Raw genomic sequence first — 21,742 nt, 5'->3', positions numbered from 1 at the left:
CAATTTATTTTCATTACTAGGAAGATGATTAGACGGTCATCACTCTTCCACCTTTTCTCAACTCACATGATGTTAAGAACAGTCTAAGCTTGTGTCATTCCATGAACAAATATATGCCCGTTCTGCCTGTCAAGATTCAAATTAGACCATAACAGTAACCACTTATAAAACCCTGTATGTATTTTCAACAATAACAGTAAAATCACTAAATGTATAGTGTTCTATTTTAAACATGACCTTGTCTATTGCTGTTGCCCAGACAGTGAAGCGATCATTCTAGGTCTGTGAGCCCTGCGTGCAACGTGTATGAGCACTCCCTCTCATGAGTATGAGCGCTGAAAAGATGCAGGATGCATAGATTAGGAACATACCCCAGGCACGAGTGTCTCCGACCGTGTCCGAAACCAGTCGGCGCCCCTTTCCTTGCCAATCGGAAGTCTTTGCTCATTGTCTCTTTGAACGCCTGACTCCTACGAGAGACTAACATAAGCTGAACATTTGAACCGAGCCTCCTCTGGATTCTTGAACTTAACAACTCAGTCCGTTATTTTTCTGCCATGATCCACCAGGTTGTTCTGGATCGGCTCTGTGAGGTTTGTATTGCGATAAACCATAACACAGGAACTTTCCAGGCGAGAAAACAAAACAAAACTGACACAGTCAGATGGAGGACAGATCTGATTAATCCTCAGTGCTTGAATGAATGAAAAATCGTTCAGGAACATTGCAAAGCCCCAGGAAAAACAAGGCTGACTGGAGTATGATATTCAATTAGTCTCTCTAGAAGGAAGAAGTGGGAGCTGTTGTAACTGAAGACTCAGCTGCATTGAACAGCTTTCCACAGTTGTCTGTCCTCTCTTACTGATTTGTTGTTGTCGTAACCACTCAAAGTAATCCAAGACGTGACATTGACTACATTCCTAAAAGGGACTCTTCCGTAGCACAGATCCACATTGTACAGGAGATCTGGAGAGAACGTTTTAAAACTTTCAAAGTAGCTTCGTTACTCGTCTTCTGCCAGTCAGTCACTCTGTTTGCAGGGAAAGGGGGGTGGTTGAGTTGTTGCATGAGAGCAATGTTACGGCATAGCGTCAGCGAGGGTTGACCTCTTCCTCCAGCAGTGTGAGAGCATGCAGAGTCCCCTGGGGTCGCTGTGGGAGCTTAGGACAGCCCACCAAGTCCTCAGGAGCTGTTGAAGAGTCTGTTTTCCACAGGATGTCCAATGCCGAGACAAATATACAAGAGCTCAACCTAAAAGTGTTGGATCAAGTTAAAGGCTGATCTTCTTTTCAGTAACATTTCCAGATATCTAAGACAAAGACGAAACATTGCGTGTTGACCCTTTCTGAGCTTTGAGAGACTGAACATACTACTATATTGAGACAGTTACAGAGGAACTTTTTGGCGGGTCCCAACTTGTCAAAGGGAGATACTCTACTGCGTGGGTGGTGGGGGTTTTTGTGTTTGGCAGAGCTGGCTTGGCTCAGCCTTCATTGACACGTGAGATCAACGGGCCACCTGACCCGACACCCTGCTCCTGCTGCCCTGCAGCTACATAATTACAGAGGGATATTGTTAGAGTTGGTGCTGGGCAGGGTGGCAAACTAACACAAGCTCACAATTACAAAAACTATATGTAGTAGAGTTTATTGAAAGCTTTAGTGTCACATACTAGTGTAAATTAGAGCAGCAACTAACTATTATTTTCATTATAGATTATTCAGCTTTTTTTTTGTTGATTCATTAATTCATCGTTTCGTCTATAAAAAGGCAAAAACTAGGGAAAATGCCCATTACCACTTCTCTGAGCCCAAGATGATCTTGGTCCTTAAATGTCTTCTTTTGTGTGACCAACACTCCAAAACCCAAAGATATTCAGTTTACAAGCAACACATCCTCCCACTTGAGCCACTTGAACCAGAGAATGTTTACACTATTTTTGCATGAAGAATGACTGAAATGATAAACCACTTATCAGTACCATATAAAATACATTAGTTGCCAAATGTATCGGTCAGTCAGTTTGATTAGGCTAATCGACAAATCATTAGCTCCGGTCTAAATGCTAGAAATGAAATGGAGGAAAAACTGAACACTGAAGACGATAATATCGGCACAACAACCAATCCTAATATAACATAAAATAGTTTGCACACACACAAGACAGTTTGTAAAGATCCTAGGATCCACAGGGCTATGTTTGCCTGAGTGAGAAAGGCAGTCAAAGAGGAGTGAGAAGACAAATTTCACAACTTCTCTAACCTCATTAACTTTTCACACATTATGTGATAGTACTGTATGTCAGAACGGTGCTTCAGCCAATAGACTATTGACTCAGAGGTGAGATAACACCCCTGCCATACAAACACATACCCCCCCCCCCCCGGAGGGAATATTGATGTTTTCATTCTAGACTTTTCTTATAATTTTCCCTAAGCATATTCAAACCTCAAGAAAAACAATATCTTGAATCCCTGCAGTATCTTTTAAATCATGGAGGGGCAGCATGAGTGGTGAAATGGCACACCAGTAGATATACAAGCCATAGATTTGGCTACGGCCCCAGTTCTAGATTAAAACAACCACGTACTAAGTGTTACCAGCCATTTTATTTTCCCATTGCTTACACCAGAGAGGAGTTGCCATTTTGAGGGCCGAGCTTTTGTTTCTCACTACTGGCACTTTAATTTTTGGTTCGGATAGAGAGGGACACTTCCGTGGCAACAGTCAAAACCACCACAACCACTTCCCTGAGCAATAGGCTACACCAAAAACTAGAAAGAGGATACTGCATAGAAATACATCATCTTAGAAATGTGGTACAACGTGTTTGTCATGTAGTCGATGCATTTATGGGAATTATGTTATAATAACAACAACAGCAATAAAGTGAAGTAATACAAGGATAAATAAACAGATCTATGAGCCTGATATAAAAGCTTACTAACTAAACAATTCTTATATGAAGGTCACAGCACATTAAGATCCCAAAGCTTTAGTAGTGCCTTGATCTACCAAAGCCTTGTGGGGAATTTAACCTTTTATCTTTATAGCACTCGTCAATTTGTATTGTTTTTATACAAAAAATATTACCTAGTAAACTAGAGTTTTAACAAGAGTGTAATTGTATTTTTGGTCGTTTCAATTTTGAGCTCCATCACCACCTCTTTTTATTTTTTACTGTGAGGATGAACATAACCTAATAACTGGAGTAATGAGGAGTAATGAGAGAAAGAAAAGGTGTGTATGGTGCACTTTACTGTGATTTCTCAGTATTAAAGTCCTCTCAAGATGAAACAGATGTCTGCAAGAGCAACATTTACTCAGATCATCATGCAACATCGTGATTGTACAAAAAAGACCAAAATGTTGTCGATGCTCATTAAATCATTTTCTACAAATAAAACAGTGTAGAAACATTCCAAGAAGTATTTTCACGACCTAACAATACTCTTTACTGTGTGTTTACAGACTGATAAATGAGGGCTTTAGACAGCAGGGTAAATTTCCTTTCGAGGAGTTTTCTTAAATGACCTACAGGTCATGGCTGTGTACTTGGAAAATCAATTTCATACGTCACTACCCGCCAGCGCTGCCTTTTCTCGCACTAATATAGTTTGTATCTATTTTAAAAATCAGAAAATGACTTCAGAAAGTCCTGCTGATATCTGTACTTAACATTCTGTTCTGAAATGACTAATGATCTCCACCCACCACAATAACTATCTGCCATTGTCTTTTAAACATTTAAGACATGCAATTCCAATTTAGACATTGTTGCTACAAAATTAAATTAACTTGATTTTTGCTGACGTAAAAGAGCCGCATGCTCTCTATTTTCAGTCACGAGGAACAAATGGCGCAGCATTAAGCAGCAGCCTTGTTTACTGCGATGAGGTAATAATCCCTCTGAATTCAGCTTTGTCTCTGCTGAACAGAAACCTCAGGTCAGAGACAAGCAGTCCAGCTCCTCCTATTGGATCTATTCTCCTCACTATTTGACCTACGCTAGACCTGCTGAACACCTTAGGCACAAAACGAGTAACTCTCTTTCATTGCAAGAACAACGGGGTCCATTGAGATGACACCGGTCCCGACGTCAACAAAATCATGATTTCCCACAGCTACCTTCTCATCGGACAATGGGCCTTTTTTGCCACAGCAAACCCATGACACACATCTTGAGGAAGTGAAAACGCCCCTTCACCTTTACCAGCCCCTGAAACAACTTGAGGTCATCCAAATTTAGAAAGGTGTCAAAAACACTGAAGATGATGGCCTTCAAAATGTATCTATTTTATCCATGTACAACTACAACTTACAACCATGTGATTATTAATACTACCTGGGTGTGTGTGCCAAGGTGAAGCGCCTCTGCAGGGCGATGCTGCGGTTCATGAGGTGCTTGCGGAACAGCAAAGGAGAGTGCCGGGGGGAGTTTCGGGGAGAGTTGCAGGGGGACATCCTTGGGGATCCACAGGGTGATCCAGACGTTGACTGTGGTTTCAGCTTGATGGGCTGAGTGCTGCTGAGCGGGAAGGAACCAGTCTCCCCAGAGCTTTCCAAGACGGCCTCACTCATACTGCTGTATAAGGCTTTAACGAAACCTGGTCTCTTACGCTGATCTCTTGTGCCACCCTCGCAGTTCTGTCAGGTAGTCCAGGTTGTCCATCTCAAAACAACAGTATTCTTCAAGAGAATTCATGTAATAACTCGTCTTGCAATGATGCGCTACATACTCAGCAACACCTGTGGGAGTCTCTAAATTCTTCAAATCCACTTTTACTATGCATCTTAAGAATCTTCTTTATCTTTCACAACAGAGCTATGTAAGAGCACTGTTGATGGACATGGACACGAGTGCAGGAGTGAGCCCTCCCCTCAGCAGTAAGCTCTGTTTACATAACACTGAGTCCTGCCTAAATATGGCCAGGCCTGAATTATAGCGTTGTTGGCTCGTACCTCGGGTGAACTAGCTGTGTCCACCACTCCCTTCATGCACACACACAAGTTTGCATTTGTTTCCTTCCTCATCAGTGCACAAACATTAAACACAAGCCAGACCTGTGTTGCGCTGAGAGGCTGGAGCTTGGATAGGTTTTCATTCTGTTGGTCAGTACGGCCCCTCTCTGTCTAAAAACAGAGCCCTCTTGAGATAAAAGATAACAGGAACCCCAGAAATGTCACTTAAACATTTAGTCGTATCTTAAGTGAATACTACTTTCCCAACTGGGCTGAGGGGAGATGGAAAAACAGAGGTCAAAGAGAATTTCATCTTTGACCCACAGACAGCCCAAACCTCCTCTACCCAAAACAAAACTGTGTGAATTCAGCCAAGATACACAAACTAAAGTCCTAAATCTGCTTGTACCTAAACATTTCCCTTGATAAGTAGTATGCTGTAAATACAAGTTGCCCCTACTTTACACACATAACAGTTCAGTTCATTACTACTCTTCTCATACTTAATTCATCCATTACACAACTTCACACAATGTTCAATTTTAGGGATTCAAAGATGAGAACGGTTGTCAGTGGTTGGCTGTGTGTCAGGGTTCATCTGCATATGGGTGACAGGAGTATTTGTCTTGATGCTTATCACTAATCTGCTCAAGATGGCAGCAGACAAAAGCAAATATGATCCGTATACTGGTATATTTTGACTCTAATTATGATCTGAGAACAGGGCTGGTTAAATCAATACATTTCTGTCTCAGTTGTATAACTCCCACATCAGAAAAACACAATTGAACTGTGAAACATACACTGGATTTTTATTCTCAATCACTGCTTCATCCATTATTCAAAGTGTTTAAACTACTTTACTTTTTTTTTAACCTCTTTGTTATTAAGACGTACGATCTCTGCACTGCAATTATCAGAGACAATTTGTCAATCAAACCAGTGTGACTACAATATCTTACGTTGAATAAGTCTGGGATTCTGTGGGTAGTTCCTTTTCCTTTTGTCTGTTCAACCACAGCAACATGTGAAGTGTTAAGAACAGCGGATGTTAACTCACTTGTTAACTACGTATAGGTTTAATCAGTGTTATTGCTAGTGTTGTGCCATGGTGGGGGGGGGGGCTGAGTAATGTGATTAATACGTAAAGGAATACTTTTTGTGTATCAATAACCGCGTTTCCTTGAATTCTTGAAAAAAAGTCAGTTTTTCTACAATGGCTCCATGGCGAACGGTGAATGCAAAAAACGATTAATTCCTTGATGAATTGAAGTAAATGGGGTCTAGGTTAACAACAGCAAAACTATACAAAATCTCACACAACTCATGCAGTACAATCCAAGTCTTGTTTATCCATTCGTACTCTCAATCACATGCATCTTCACTAAAACCTTATTATTCAAAACACTGTCTCATGGTTGAGCCTGCGTTTGGGAAGTACTGAGCATACAACTGGACAAACGAGACTTGGATTATACTGCAAAAGTGCACAATTACTGCCTTTTAATTGTGTCTGTAAAGTATCTAAAGAACATTAACATCTTCATGGCAAATCAGAAAACAATTATCCAACATTTAGCATTCATCTTGTCATTATGTCTCTTTGTCATTCTGCATCCATTTTTATGAGGCACTAAAGTAGTGAAATATAAGGGCTCTTGAGCCCGATGGGCCGACTGCCAAAGTACAGATTTATTTGGGAGGGGTCAGGAGGGGTCACTGCAATGAGCTCACCAACAGAAACACAGCTGTTGTATGAAATGCCAAATGCGACCAGCAGATGGTGCCCACACGCAAACATAGAGCAAACACACACACTGATGTAGACAAATACACTAATACGAACCAACTGACATAAACTGAAATGTCAAATCATCCTATGGGAGTTTGACTTGGAGAAATTAAACTTTAGACCATTATCGAAATATCTTTCCAAGTCACCTTACAACATCACAACTGGAGCATATGAGGCCCCAGTGCTTTTTTAAACTCTAACTCTGGAAACAGTCCACTTCATCTGCCAACACAGTCCACCATTATGTGACTGAATGAGAGGTTTGGCCGAGTAGGATCAAAACATTCTAAATACAAAAAACTGTAGACTGCGTGGGCAAAGTCAATTAAACTGTTGCTATTATGAGTCAATGGGGAGAAAAGACGAGGAGCTGAATCCTGGATCTTTTCTTAATGTGACTAATACCAGGATATGTTGAACTATTTATTCAACTGAGTCATATTCCCTTCCTCCTCCCACCACCACCACCAGATCAAAACACACAAAAGCAGTACTGTTTTAGCTGACACACACTCACACAGACAAACATGCGTTGGTTTCCTGAAAAGCATACTGCTTTATCCAATAAACTCCAGAATCTGGAGGTGTAACTGCATCATACTATACATGCTCAACCAAAGACTGAACTACAAAATACAATTTAATTTGAGCGCCACACGTCTCTCTTCTTAAGCCAGCAATTGCTCCTACTAATAGCTTCTCTCCCAAGGCTGTGTTTTTAATAAAGAAGAGATCTTCTTCTGAAGTGTGTGTGTGTGATTTTAGCAGTTAAGCTTCCCTAATGAATGACTCTTCGGCTGCTTTGTGGTGACGCAGTGAAGGCGGTGACAGCGACCTCCGCTTTCACAGGAGAAAGAAAATTTGGGGGTTAATTAGATGTAATACCAAATGACATACCCAAAAAGTGTTCCACCAAACGGTACAGATAGAGACATGACAAAAAATGTGGAAGATTAAGTCTGCACAATGCACCTTCTTTACATTAATTGCCTCTTTCCTTGTAGATTACCTGCGACAAGTCACAAGACCAGTATGCATGTAGCATTTAGGGGGATGTATTGGCAGAATTGGAATATAATATCAATAAGCAGGTTTTCTTTCGCGCATAATCACCTGAAAATAAGGATTGTGTCTTCGTTACCTTAGAATGAGCTGTTTATATCTACAGGAGCGGGACCTCTTAATATGTTTCTTTGTTATCTTTCTACATTAGCCCAGACAAATACAACACTGGCTTTAGGGCCGTTCATGTTTTCACGTCGGCCACCATAGTTCTACATGCTTGGCACACTGGAGAAGTTTCACTTGATCGCTATCTGCAACCTCACTGCTAGATGCTGCCAAATCCTACACACTGGCCCTTTAAACCATTTCAAATGAGTGAGTGAGGGGTGTGGCCAGCAGTGAGCTGGGTGTGGTTATCAAGGTGATTCTTCTGTTTGCAAGGTCCACGTGCAACGGGCATCAAAATGTGTGTGATAATGCATCACCACAGAGTCAAGTGCAGCTCAGTATAATACTGTGTGTGTAGACAGCCTGATGACTGATGATAGTTCATTAAGGTGAACGACAAACTGACAAATTAAAAGGGAAGGAGGAAATAACTCTTATTTTCACTCAATCAAGGAAAACAATTGCATTATGTTCATTGTTCATTCTATTTTTTATTTTATTTTATTATAAAGCACTTTGTGCTGCATTTCTTGTGCTACATAAATAAAGTTTATTATTATCATTATTTTTTTAATTGTACAGGAGAATAACTTGATTTCAGCATTGAGCAATTGCTTTAGTAAATAAATGTCAATATCAAATTCAGCCTTTTCATTGTGAAGATTTATCCAAAGTATTACCTTATAATGTTTTCTTAAAAGCAATTTCATTACCGGTGGCATTTAAAAAATCGGAACATTATTGAGCATTTTCGTAAAATGGAGGGACTCGGGCAAACATTTTGAGAAACTCAATTTGAGTAAAGGGTGCCCCTTAAAGTTGGAACACTACATTATATAAAATAGTGCACGTCAATACACACACACACACACACACACACACACACACACACACACACACACACACACACACACACACACACACACAAACTCCTCTCTTTCATACAAGTACAAGCAACCATGCAGTGGTGCACGCATACACTTGTTCCTCATAACGGAACCTGGCTGAAAATTAGATTAGAAGATGTACAGTGTACCAAAATACTTCTTACATAACTACATAGAATAGCAATGTCCACTTACAGTGCTAATCAGGGGTGTAACGATACATCAACCTGTATTAATGTATAGATTTAATCATAAACGATGGCCTGTTGCTACTCTACAAAGATGTCCTCCAGCTCCCGCCGGCAGGATTTTCTTTTGCTCTTCAGAAGGCACAGCGAACAATATGCAACACCCAATATGAGGTTTCATTAACATTAACCGAGGATGACAACAATTATCGTATTACAGTCATGAGGTTCAGGATATCTACTGTAATCCAATGTGATGAAATCAGTATGAAAAAACAAATGACTTTCCGGCTTCCCAGCCTTGTCTGTGGCTCTCAACCACAAGCCCATGTGTCTCTACTTAAGATGTAAATCTTTAAAAACAGATATAAGATAAAAACAAATATATAGTTTAATTTTTTTTAAATCTTTTAAAGGCTACACTAATAAAAAAAAGATTGACACTGAAGTAAATAGTGCTTTGTTGGGGACTACTGTGAGCCACACATTTGGAGTGGTGCATTTTAGGTAGCACAGGTTACAGAGTGAAGAGAGACGTAGAGAGCAAAGATAAACAAGTCCAGATGGAATAACTGAGCCCCAGCCAGCTCCAGGGAGAAGAAGGGCCAGGAACATGAAGAGGCTCATTCTGGACTACTTCCTCTGGAAAAGGTCGAGAGCTGGGATCAAAGCCAGCATCCTATCCTGTAGAGACTCTCAGTAGGCTCTCAGCACATTCCTGCTGAATACATGACTACAGATCACATCGCCCCATTGATATCAGTCTGTTTTTATGTTCAAATATGTCATCTTTGCATTAATGGCTATTTGTGGAGCACCAATTAAGCCTCATTTTGGTAACTGACATACATCTTGTGCTAAAGAAATTTAAATAAAGGATTTGTCAATCATAAATTAGGATAGTTGCTGCTTAAGATTGACGTCATGACTCGTTCATCATATTTTGCTGTCGACGTTCAGTGTTGAGCGGCAAATAATGATGCTAAAGATAATAAAATACCAACAAAAAACAGTGAATATGTCGGAAAACCGTCAGTACAGCAGTGATCTACACAAAACCTTTCAATCGCCTTGCAATATTTCCTGATGAAGGTTGAGTGTCCTCCGAGGACAAACAAACAAACAGACATGGTCACATTATACTATTAGGGCTGTCGCCTCATTGAAAATAATTTAAAAAAGAAAAAACATAAGCATAGCGGTTGTGGCCTGCCAGCTTGTATTGCGACAGTCCTATACTATACTATGATACTACCATGAGTAATCCATAGGTAGTCTAACAGCCCTTTTATATGTGAGTTTGTAAAGCAACACGAGACTCAGATCCAGAGGACAAAATGGACAAGTGGACAAATAATCTACAGCGTATGCCCAAACCGAAAGTGCAAGTGGAAAGGTTTTATGTTGAGGGGAAGAGTTCATGTCACTTATGATAATATACACAAAATACAGACATCGTGCATGGAAAAAAGGAACCATGGTCCAAAGTCAAGAATTGCTGCTGCAATTGACTGTTCCATCATTTAAAAAAAAGCTCAGACTGTTACCGAAGAAAGCCTAAACCTGCGCCATCAGCAACACCAACCCCAGCAAATAAGGTGGCAAAGAAAGTTGCCGCCTCTAGAATTGAAAAACAGAAAACAGGCTGGCTTGTTGCTGAAGAGGTGAAGAAGACAACCTCCCTCTGTGAAGCATGCAGAGCTCCCCAACCCCAACGTAGCTAAAAGGATAGCTAAAAGCTAATCACGACTTTGGAAGGAAGCGAACAGGTGAAACAGCATTCAGCACACAGTAACCAAACAGTTAGCAAGCTAACGTTGATGTTACAGCCTACATGTGGGTCTTGCCGCCTGGATGAAATGATCAGTGGTGTGATCAGTGCGGTTGACCAACGATCAAGTCCCAAATCTAGAACATATTTTTTCAGTATACAACTCAATGAAGTGCTGGATAGTTGTGTCTATCATTTTAGTATGCTTATTATTATGCTTTTTATACTCATTCAGGCTGATAACTTTATGCATTTTAATCTGGGCTCATTTCACTTTAAAAAGAGAAGAGCTGAAACACAATTAGTCGACTAATCGGTATGTTGATTGACAGAAAATTTCGATAATCAATTAATCATTTAAGTAATTTGAAAGCTAAAATCGCAGAAAAGGCTGTTTTCAGCCTCTCGAATATGGAGAAAAAGTTGCCGACTGTTAACTAGAAAAAGACTCAATCGTCAAATCTTTCATCACGCAGCATCAGATCCAAGTGTCTGTCAGGATCTACTGCATCGCCTAGGCAACTGGGAGCTCCTCAGTAGCAAACAGTATGTTGTTATTCAAACAGGACGTCTGCTGAGGCTCTGTCAAGGCTCGGTGACTTTGCATGCTCCTGGTGCTGCAGCCACAATTAAACACTGCAGAAGATAATAAACCAAGTGAAAAAGAAAGTTATGAAGGGAAAAAAATGTAAAATGTTAATATAGAAATCATATCATTGATTATATAATTATCAACAAATACAATCACTAAATATACAACATTTTGTCTTGTCCTATACAATGAAATGCTACAAGATGGCAAATGCACTAGGTCATGACATACAGCACCCTTCTTGTCTTCCGACCACTCAGAGCGCCTTCACTACTTGTAGAAATTCACCCATTCACGAACACATACACCGATGGAAGAGGCTGCTATGCAAGGCCCCAACCTGCCCAGCAGGATCTAATCTAAATGCTCATTCGCACACTGATGGTACAGCCTTGAGGAGTATGTTGCCCAAGGACTGGAGGAGCCATGATCAACCTAAGATCTTCCTGCGAGTGGAAGATTCGCTCCACCCTCAGAGCCGCCCACCAGCCTATAGTTCTGTTGTTGTCAATAAGACTGTGATCTGTGTCAGCCTACCTTTTCTAAAAAGGTGTTGTATTGCTCCTCTGTTTTTCATGATCAATCTAGATATCCATCTGTGAATTGCTGATAGGAGATCATCTTCCCACCACTACCTTTTTAGTTCCACTCAACTGACCAGCAGCACGGGGCTCCACAAAAACACATCCCCTGGTGAGCAAAGAAAGGAAGGCCTGCACTGACAAAACCTCTTAATCAATAATGTTCTTGGAACATGGATCCAGTGGCACAGCAGGCATATTTTAATATTTGTGTGGGCATTTCTGAAGATTTCAAATATATATATTTATAGTATAATTGATTGGTGTTGTTGTCTATCCTCCTGTCCCGTCATGTAATACCTAAAGTTGTCAGACACAGAGGAAATATTCGAACAATTGCTGTTCTTTTTAAATGTGGGTACTAAAATCCTTTTGAAAAGGGAGCCTTCAATCACAATACTTAAAGACTGTCATTTACATATATTTATTGCAGAAAGATTAAACCACATAAAAAAAGAGAATGAATTAATTGTCCTACACCAGTGTTACTCTACTTAGGGTGCTGAGTTTGACGGCCCATCAAGCATTTCCTAATTCACGATGAAAATAAAGTGACGCACATTTCCATGTAAAGTGTGAGTATTGAGACCACTTTGGGGAATTAGCTTTATTTAGAAACTGCATATGTTCCTCACTGCTGGGAGGTGGAATGTTTCAACACCGGATAGTGAGGAAAGTAGCACCAAAATGTGTTACTAAAGCTGAGGAGTGTACACATGTCCAATCTGCTTCGGTTAGCATCCCATGACACTGCACTTCATTTACACTTCGTGTTTGCTCACCAGCTGCACTGAGAAGAGCCTGACAGGTGGTCAACCTTCAAGTTATCTGGGAAAGTTTTCAAGGGATCGCATCATGGCACATGTAGAAATCTAACATGTAGAGTAGGCAGGACAAAATATCATAAGAAATATATGTTTCACAAACTTATAGTATATCTGAGCTTCTTCAATCCTCATGAAGTAGTTGTGAAGATGAGCGAACAGCAGGGCGGGTCGGTCTAAATCCAAGGTAAGTCCAAGTGAACACAAAAACAAGATATGTAACATTGGAGCTGCCGATATCCATCAACAAAGGAAGTCAAAATAATGCCGAGTAAATTACTGAGGCAGCATCCTTTGAGCGCGCTGTGCTGGTGTCTTGTCAATCTAACTCATAGTCTCAGTCATGTGTGATGTTTTCGATAGATCAAATTTCACCTTTCATTATATTTTCAGTGTCAACACTCTATTCACTGAACAATGTAATGTGCTATCTGTATTATTTACAGCAAATGGACTCCAGTAAAGCTTAAGCATCCATTCACAAGACGCCGCAGAGGAACAAAGGGGAACACATGGAAGACAATAACTTTTGACAGTGGTGTTGATAATGTTTCGAACATCTTTTTCCCTATTCTGTAAAAAGACCCTGGGTGAGACTATAAGGCTTACTGACACCAATAGATTAGAACATTAGGGGCTTCTCAGCCTTTCGGGAAATTAATTTGTACTCCATTGGCAATTTATCTCCCAAGAAATACCATGAAATGTGGTGGCTATTTTTCTTCACTTGACATCTGTAACATCAACAGGAAAAGGCTTCTATATCAATCTTATTAGTTAATTGGTATAAAACGAGTTCAGCATTGTCAAACCATTACAGAGGCACTGGAAACATTGCAGTGAAGATTGTGCATTAGTAGAAAGACTTTCATTCATCTTACTTGGCTACCAAACTTGGCTACAGTTTTCTGCCGAGAGGGAAGTCGATATATTCAGTTGACTAAGTTTTAATTTTTAGTACATTTTTTACAAAACTTTAATTTATCATAAAGTTAAAGTTGCTTTAACTGCCAAAATCTCATGGTGCTTAAGTCAAATTCATCCAGTTCATGAAACATATTGTAATCACAAAATCTCTGTTCAGAAAACAAACCAGCTGCGTTTGTGTTGCTTTGATACATAAAACGTAAGTGAGATTGACCCAGCTGGTTTTCAGCAGATCTAATCCAACAGCATTGATATTTGCATATTAACAAGAACCATATGAATGTCCACACGTCTACTGTAATAGCTTTTACATTGTTCATCACTAGGATGAACAGATGATCAAATTGATAAGGAACATTTATAATGTTAAAACAGTCTAATAAGTATTCACCACTGAAATGTCAAGTTAACTTACAAATCCATGTTACTGCAGCTAATACCGACCTGCTATTTAACATTTCCAGCACTCTCCAGTACAACTCATCGTTAACGAGGAGCAGAACCACAGCTTGTGCCACAACACCTGCTACTGTTTGCTCATCATGTGATAGATATTCAGCCATGGATTCAACATACTAGCTGTTGGCACTCCAGTTAATCATTTCCCAGGCCTTTGCTGCTACTTAACATGCTGCATGCTGACATGGCCAAATGGAAAGCATCCAGTGTTTTTCAGGCTTTGGGGTTTGAACGAGAAGGAGGATTCTGGAGTTAAGTCTAGTCCCGTGTAGTTCAGTTTAAAAATGTTTTTTCTGTAAGCTTGTTGTGGTGTTCCCGGATCCACTGAATGTCGGAGAGTGTTTCATGCGGATTTCAGCTGCTTCTGGGTTGAAGGACAAAGAAGAGCGGGAAAGATGTGGTTTGTAAGATCATTGGAAATTTGTCTGAAATCAAATATTTTAAAATGACTGTAAGATTTAAAGTTCTTGATTGGTGTGGAATATCTTCCTCATAAACCTAACATTCATATCTGATTAGCAAATTTTAAATATACAACTTTAAATCATACGCTACTCGTGTTTAGAGTTGCTATCCAAGTATGAGCTGACAAGAAATTAGGGATTGGACGAAACAACATTGCTAGCATACACAACAGCAAAATAAGCTTACTAATGCAAAAGAAAGATTAGATTAGTTCTCACCTAAATCTTAAGAACTAAACACTGCAACAACCTCAGCCATCTTTGGTGACTCCAGCTTTCTCCGATTAGCTGGTAAGGGGTTCACAAGTTGCAGTCATTTATGTTGTACTTCATGCTTGCTATGCTGTTTCTACTTCATACTAAGCGCAGCGTTAGTCAGATCTGAAGCTGTATTATGCTCTTGAGTTTCGCAGTCTTCTTCTATGTGTATAGGAGGATTCCCAGTGGTCTCCATATGTCAGACCAGATTTTCTTGTCCAATGCAACTTTAATTCTGTTAGGAATAAATGAAAACACAGATTATTACTTTAATCAATTATAACAATCTCTTGAGGCAAAGAGTGTCCGTTTGATGGCTGTTAGTGCAAAGCCAACATCACAGGCCTACTGTGAAGTGAATCTGTGATTACAACATGTTCTGTACCACCGAACACATACTGTAACATAGACCTTAGTTGTGCTACATTAAGTATTTTAAAACAAATAATTGAGTCCAGCCAGTTATAATCAGAGACATTAATACATTGATCTTAAAATGGCAGTCTGGTTGGACCTGCCCTGTTTGGTCATCTATCATCCATCCATTACATTACCCACTTAGCCTTGCCAGACTATCGCAGGGCCAACATATAGAGAAGCTCACTTTCACACCTATGGGCGATTTAGAGTCATCAATAAATCTAAGATCTGTCTGGAGAAAAGAAATAAGGGAAAACAGATGTGCACATTAAGATAATAAAAACCTCAGTGAACATCATGTAATGTGATTTTTTGTTTGTTTCGTTGAACCATTTTACCCCCGAAAGTGCTCCTTGAGAAGCACTCATGGCTCGTTGACTCCAGGATGTAAAGTAGATTTTGGTTGTAACGATAGTATATCCAGCATCCTGCAGTCAATGAGCTACGGCCTGTAAAGGCCCGCTGCACACAACGTGTTCGACTCAGTGAGCGCTATTGGCTCTTTATATGATATATGTTTAAATATGGAACATGTGTGTACAATTAGCACCAAATTCGAAACTGCACTCACTTGAATGCACAACAAGTACATCAGATGAACGATCCTCAAGATATTCGAAGAACACACAAACAGATATTCTTTGCTTCATGGTTAGGAGTGGCACTGGACAGCCTTATATTGTTTCAACATGTTGTATGATAGCCACACCACAAATGGGTCAAACACGATTCTATTTTATTCAACAGAACCAAATTGAATTTTTGTCTGTTAGATTTTTGCAGCAGCAGCGTGGGTTCTCTCCGGCTTCCTCCCACAGTCCAAAGACATGCAGCTTAGGTTAACTGATGACTCTAAATCACCCGTAGGTGTGAATGTGAGCGTGAATGGTTGTATGCGTTGGCCATACGATATTCTGGTGACCTGTCCAGGGTGTACTCTAACAAAACTCTTCAAAATTCTGGTTAATTTACCTTTTCCATATCAAAAAATATGATGTCTTAACAAGATCACAAGAAAACCGAGACAAGATGTTAGATGGAGGCAGGGCTGAGGCGATAGAAAAGAGTACGTGTATTACCACCCCTTGCAACCACTGTCATCCAACGTAAATTGCAGACTAGTGTTTTCTGCTCGTTGTCTGACTTTTTAAACACAAACCATACAAATATAATGGAGGTTTCACCTGTATTTTTTACCAACTCCTCCTCTTCGTTATTTGCAGCGGTTTCAGCCATTTCTTGATTTCTAAACAAAGCAGAATTGGCTTTCGACAAGCTGATGATGACGAATTCTATATAGAATTCGTCATCATCAGCTTGTGCCAGCAAATCATCTGGAAAACGAGGAGGCAGAGCACCGTATAGTCAAAATTCATACTGTAGGGCAAATTCATACCAGTGTACTTTCTATACCTTTTATATGTTCCACCCACAGATGAAAGCTATTTATCGTCTCCACCACGACCTCTTTTGTGTCTGAAAATGTAACTGAAGGAGACAACTGTTTCCCTGCAAGATGGCCAGGCCTTCCTGCTTGAACAGGAAAATGAATCCCATTCTCTGCTTGTGTCAGAGTAATCTGCACAGAGATGCCCCTCGACTCAACACGCCACCAGATCTGCATCGACGTGATGAATCACAGCCGTTATGCCTTCTGCCTCCTGTTTGCTCTTGGAATGGATCTGTGGTCCTGGCTTCTCATATTAAGAGTCAAACTAAAGCAATCACACATTCATCGTTTCTGTGTGAGGCGGAGAGAAGGGGGGTAAAGGTGAAGATGAGCAAGCTGTTGCCAACAAGCAGGTGAAGTGGAGAAAATTGCTGCATTTGAATAAATTGCAGATGTGGTTCAGAGTACCAGATGTTGCGGTCAGTGTACAGAATGTTGCTAGTCTTCTTTTTGCGCTCTCATTTGTATAGTCTTCTTTCTGTATGCTCTGTACACTGTAGACTGTATAGTTGACGGTTTGTAGGCACCCAACAAATGTTTTATTATTCATCTTTTTGTCATTATGTAAATGCTTTGTCACCAACATAACCATGAGTCAAATGTTCAATGTCTATATACTGCCCAGTTTATAGGGGTATAGATATGCAGCAGACGTCTTCCTGGGTCTACCCAGTTCCTTATAACTGAGGAGTTTGGGCATGATAAAAATCATAATTATCTAACCAGGTCGGATTAGATCACTATCTGTAGCAGCTCTCTGTGTGGGTATCCAAGCTTTTTGAAGTGAGAAAGAGAGTGAGAAATATGAGGTGTGGGAAAAAGGAAAGGTAAAGCTACTCATATTGAGCAAGGCTGCCTGGTGATGTATGTACTGTATATATGGGAGGCATAGTTAATGGTGCTAGAAAATGACGCGATCACGGCCTGCGTGTCGTGTGTGATTTGTGTAACTTGGCAGGCGCGGTGAGATCGTGATCAAAGCTTGATTGTCACATATCTAGGGATTATACAAAAGGACCAATTTGTTTTTAGATGTCTTAGCAACAGGAGGTCTTAAAAAGCTACATTTGAGTACATGCTTTGCAGCCAAATCAAATTGTTTCCAAGATATTCAACCTTCAGTTCATTATAATGCATTCAATACTTGACTTCTTTCTTTACAGGGCTTGTATAAAGGAAATTAAGTAGACCATGAATATAAGATATGGGTTTACAGTTATTACAATTCCTCCACATTGTGGAAGTTGGTTTATGCCGTTTTGCAGGTAACTCTCGTCGTCCTTTTGGTTGTTCACAGTATATTTTGTTTGCGCTTCGAGCATAAACATCCTTGTGCATGCTCGGAGCTCGTGAGCCATCTGCGGAGGCTCAATTTGTTATTTTGGTGGCTCTGACTTTGGGAACTGCTGGGTTTTTGCACAGATGTGTGCTATCTGAGAGCTCTCTATAGGTCGACAAGACAAAAACATTAACAAGGGCAAAGTGTAATTTCCTTCTATCCTACCACTTAAAGGAGCAGTAAAACAAATGAAACAGGACTCTGTATTTTAGCCTCTGACAAGAGTAAGGTCGCTGCAAGGACAGAGATACCAATCTATTATATTCACTGAGCATTGTTTGGTAATTCATCAAGGTTTATCGAGAGCAACCGAGTTATTTTTGTGATCTGTTGTACCTTGACTGAATCAGTGGAGATTGAATATACATGGACAAGAAGTGCTTTACTCATCTCTTGTAGTGCTCCATCACCAAGCTATTGCTGTGTTGCTGCCAGATGGATCAGAAACCCTATTTGCTGTTGTGATTGTTTGCCACTCAGAAATACACGGCACGTCACACCACAACCCACAACCCTGCAGATAAAGGGGGGGGGGAATAGCCATTGTCTTTTTCCAAATAATAACAATGAACTCGGTTAAGATTAGAGGCTTCCCCTTCCCCAAATCATCCTGTGTCCATTTCTACAAACTACAGTTTAGGTTTGATTAGCCAAAATATACTTATTAATCCCCTATAATCCTTAGACCCATCCTTTTGATTTAGAAGCAGCGAATGCCACAGTACAGCACCAAGGACCAGCTCCAGTGTAAAGGAAATAACAGGAATATTTCTAAAACCCAACATATGTGTCTTTTCTTATGAAATGACAGGGATGCAGTCATCACAGTGTCTAAGATTGAACTGCCTGCTTGTGCCATTTGGATACAATTCACTTTCTCTCTTGTAAGTGGGATGCCACTGGAGAGATAACACATTAATAAGATAAGACATTACAGATAGTGTCTCATTCTTTTTGTTTTTCATTTCCTGTTTATTTGGCATTAAAGGCATTCAGAATTAATTGTCACAGGCTGTCTAGGACAAATTCCACTGTGGTCCTGGAAGTACCCATTTTCCTAGTTTACTTTAGACGTTTCCGTATGTTGTCTTCCAATATGAAACACTACAAGGAATAAAATGTCCTGTTCCCTGACACTCATTTTCATTCCCAACAGCCCATGTCAGTGAGGTGAAGACATTGTCGGACTGATATTGTGCAGTCTGATCCCTGTATTACGCAAACTGTCCCATCAAAGTCAGTTGGAGATGGGGTGAATTTTAATTGTGTGCTTTAAGTTACAAAAAAAGAAGGATATTAAGTTGACCTTGGAGTCAAGATTTTGTTAAGGTCAAGAATGAATCTCCAAGTCCCAGGACAGGCAATCGAAAAACAAAATAATAATTTGTTATGTTATCCATTGGGATACAGTCTGGAACATCTAAAACTGATTCCTATGACCCAGATCAGACAGAGCTCTTTGTAGCAGCCTGGGGCGGCTTTTTGTTATTGTTTTCAATGAGTACGTTTTATTTTTTTGGTTGCAGCTTTTGCCTTGCTGAGCGACTCGTATTTTTCCGCTCTATGTGCCTCGCATTTAAGCAGGACCCTTAAAGCCTTGAGTTAAAAGAAAAGTTTATTTACACACATTATTAATAACTTTGTCACCCGCCTGCCAGAACCTGTAACATGTTCCAGTGAGCTTACCCAAATATGAATTCAAACCCGCCCGACCTGTAGGTCGACAAAAGATAATGCTAACTTTGCTAAACATTAGCTAACGCAACCCATTTGTTAACGATATCCTTCTTATCTGGTTATTTGTAAAAGTAGTGAGAAAAATAAAAGGTACTGATCTGTAAATTTACTTCACAGCAAAATAACTTTTAGGCTGAGTACAGGTGACACTTTTTGCAAACTGTTCAAGTACTCTGATGCTTGACCAGGCCCTTAGTATGTATTTTATCAAATTTTCCATCCAACATTAAATACAGTTGCCTCTCTTTGCTTCAAAAGTAATCATTGAGAGGGAGAGTCTGCACACAGCATTTGTGGGTTAATAATATAAGAGTCATGTTTCTACTTAGCGTGGGTTTTCTCCGGGTTCTCCGGCTTCCTCCCACAGTCCAAAGACATGTGGTGACTAATTAACGACTCTAAATTGCCCTTAAGTGTGAATGTGAGTGTATATGGTTGTATGTCTCTACGTGTAGGCCCTGCGATATAGTCTGGTGACCTGTTCAGGGTGCCCAATTTCAGCTGGGATCGACTCCAGCCTCAGAATGGGATAAGCGTTTACGGATAATGGATGGATGGATGTTTCTAATGACATTTACAATGTATAGCTTTAAGGTAATTTAGTTTTCAATGTTAACATTTTTTGATGGTTTATATCAAAGCTACACCCATGTTTAGGTCGATGAGTGTCAGTGACAAATGTATTACATTAAAGTAGAACGGCTTTAGAGCCCATTAAACATCTCATCCTGAGTAAAATCAACAAACAAGTTTATCAAGCAGGCAACAACAGCAGTTTCCAAGAAACGCCTGACCTGTTTCTGCCACGGGCATCTGGTCTGCCTGGGAAATGGGTAAACATTGTCACATCTGCACATGTCTGACTACCAGCCAGAGGCAAATGCACAGAGAGCAAGAAGGCAACAGGCATTTATTAAATGAATGTGCCTTTACTTCACAACTATGTGTCTAGTTTCAAACACGTTTATTATGTTTGTTAGGCTGAAAGTTCTTCTAAATAAATAAATCATAGAAGGCTCAGTGAAAGATGCAGTATTTGTAAAAGAATTTAGAGAAGGAAATGGCTGCACATTCATCACTTGTCACATTACATAAACTATGAACTCATGTTGAGCGGGTCCAAACAAAATGTCTGATCATCAAACGAAAACGTTGGTGTTTACTTCACTACTTGACCAATGGCTTCAACAACTGAAAGCAGTGATCCAGGGTTCTCATTGAAATGTGAATGGAGGAAACTTATAAGGCTTTTTTTAAAGAAATAGTTCAACATTTAAAAAAGACACTGATTGGCATTCTTTTCAAAAGTTAAATGAGAAGATTGATACCAGTTTTCTCGAGGACGGTTATCCATCTGCCCAGTGCTTCTGTGCAGTCAGTGATCTGTTCTTTATGCAATCTGCTGATTCAAAATGGGCCCTTGGATAACAGTTAAGTCACCACCTCGGCCAAAGCCAGCTGAGCAGAGACAAACTGAACACATGTTTTTGGGACGTCTATGCCTCAAAATTCATCACTATATGAGGAATGAATGCAGTAGAAAGCTGAAAGACAGAAACTATTGTAGGCGCAGTGTCCACTTTTCATGGATTTCATCTCATCGGTGTCTTTCTTATCATACTCTTAGATGCCAGCAAACCAACAACCCAATAGGAAGGAGAAACAAAGTCTCTGCTGAGCTCTGTTCTCAATAGAATGAATTACATTCTCTACACATCATGAGTCTGTTTAAAGGAACAAAATGGCCATTACATTTCATTTGGGCTGCAACTAAGGAATACTTTGATAATTATTCTCTTGATTATTACTTTATCAATTATTAATCGGATAAGAAGCTATATCTCATATAAATATATTGTGTATATACAGTTGTGTGAAAAAGTGTTTGCCCCATTCCTGATTTCTTATTTTTTTG

General features: G+C 40.0%; 1 protein-coding gene across 5 annotated transcripts in view; it reads right to left on the bottom strand.

Annotated features, from left to right (window-relative positions):
- LOC116390207 (cAMP-specific 3',5'-cyclic phosphodiesterase 4D) overlaps nt 1–21,742 on the bottom strand; it is an 86,805-nt gene that overhangs the window by 41,937 nt on the left and 23,126 nt on the right. Inside the window, exon 1 of one of the 5 annotated variants that reach the window (XM_031859615.1) lies at nt 4,346–21,742. The exons of 2 other annotated variants lie outside the window; for them this stretch is intronic. In XM_031859615.1, the coding sequence (XP_031715475.1) occupies nt 4,346–4,581 (236 nt within the window). In that variant the 5' untranslated portion in view covers nt 4,582–21,742. 2 more of the 5 variants (XM_031859618.1, XM_031859619.1) reach the window with 2 other exon arrangements.

This window comes from Anarrhichthys ocellatus, unplaced genomic scaffold (genome assembly GCF_004355925.1).
Source record: "Anarrhichthys ocellatus isolate YVR2014 unplaced genomic scaffold, GSC_Weel_1.0 scaffold22, whole genome shotgun sequence".
Taxonomy (NCBI): domain Eukaryota; kingdom Metazoa; phylum Chordata; class Actinopteri; order Perciformes; family Anarhichadidae; genus Anarrhichthys; species Anarrhichthys ocellatus.
This window is presented reverse-complemented; position numbering and strand designations above follow the sequence as displayed.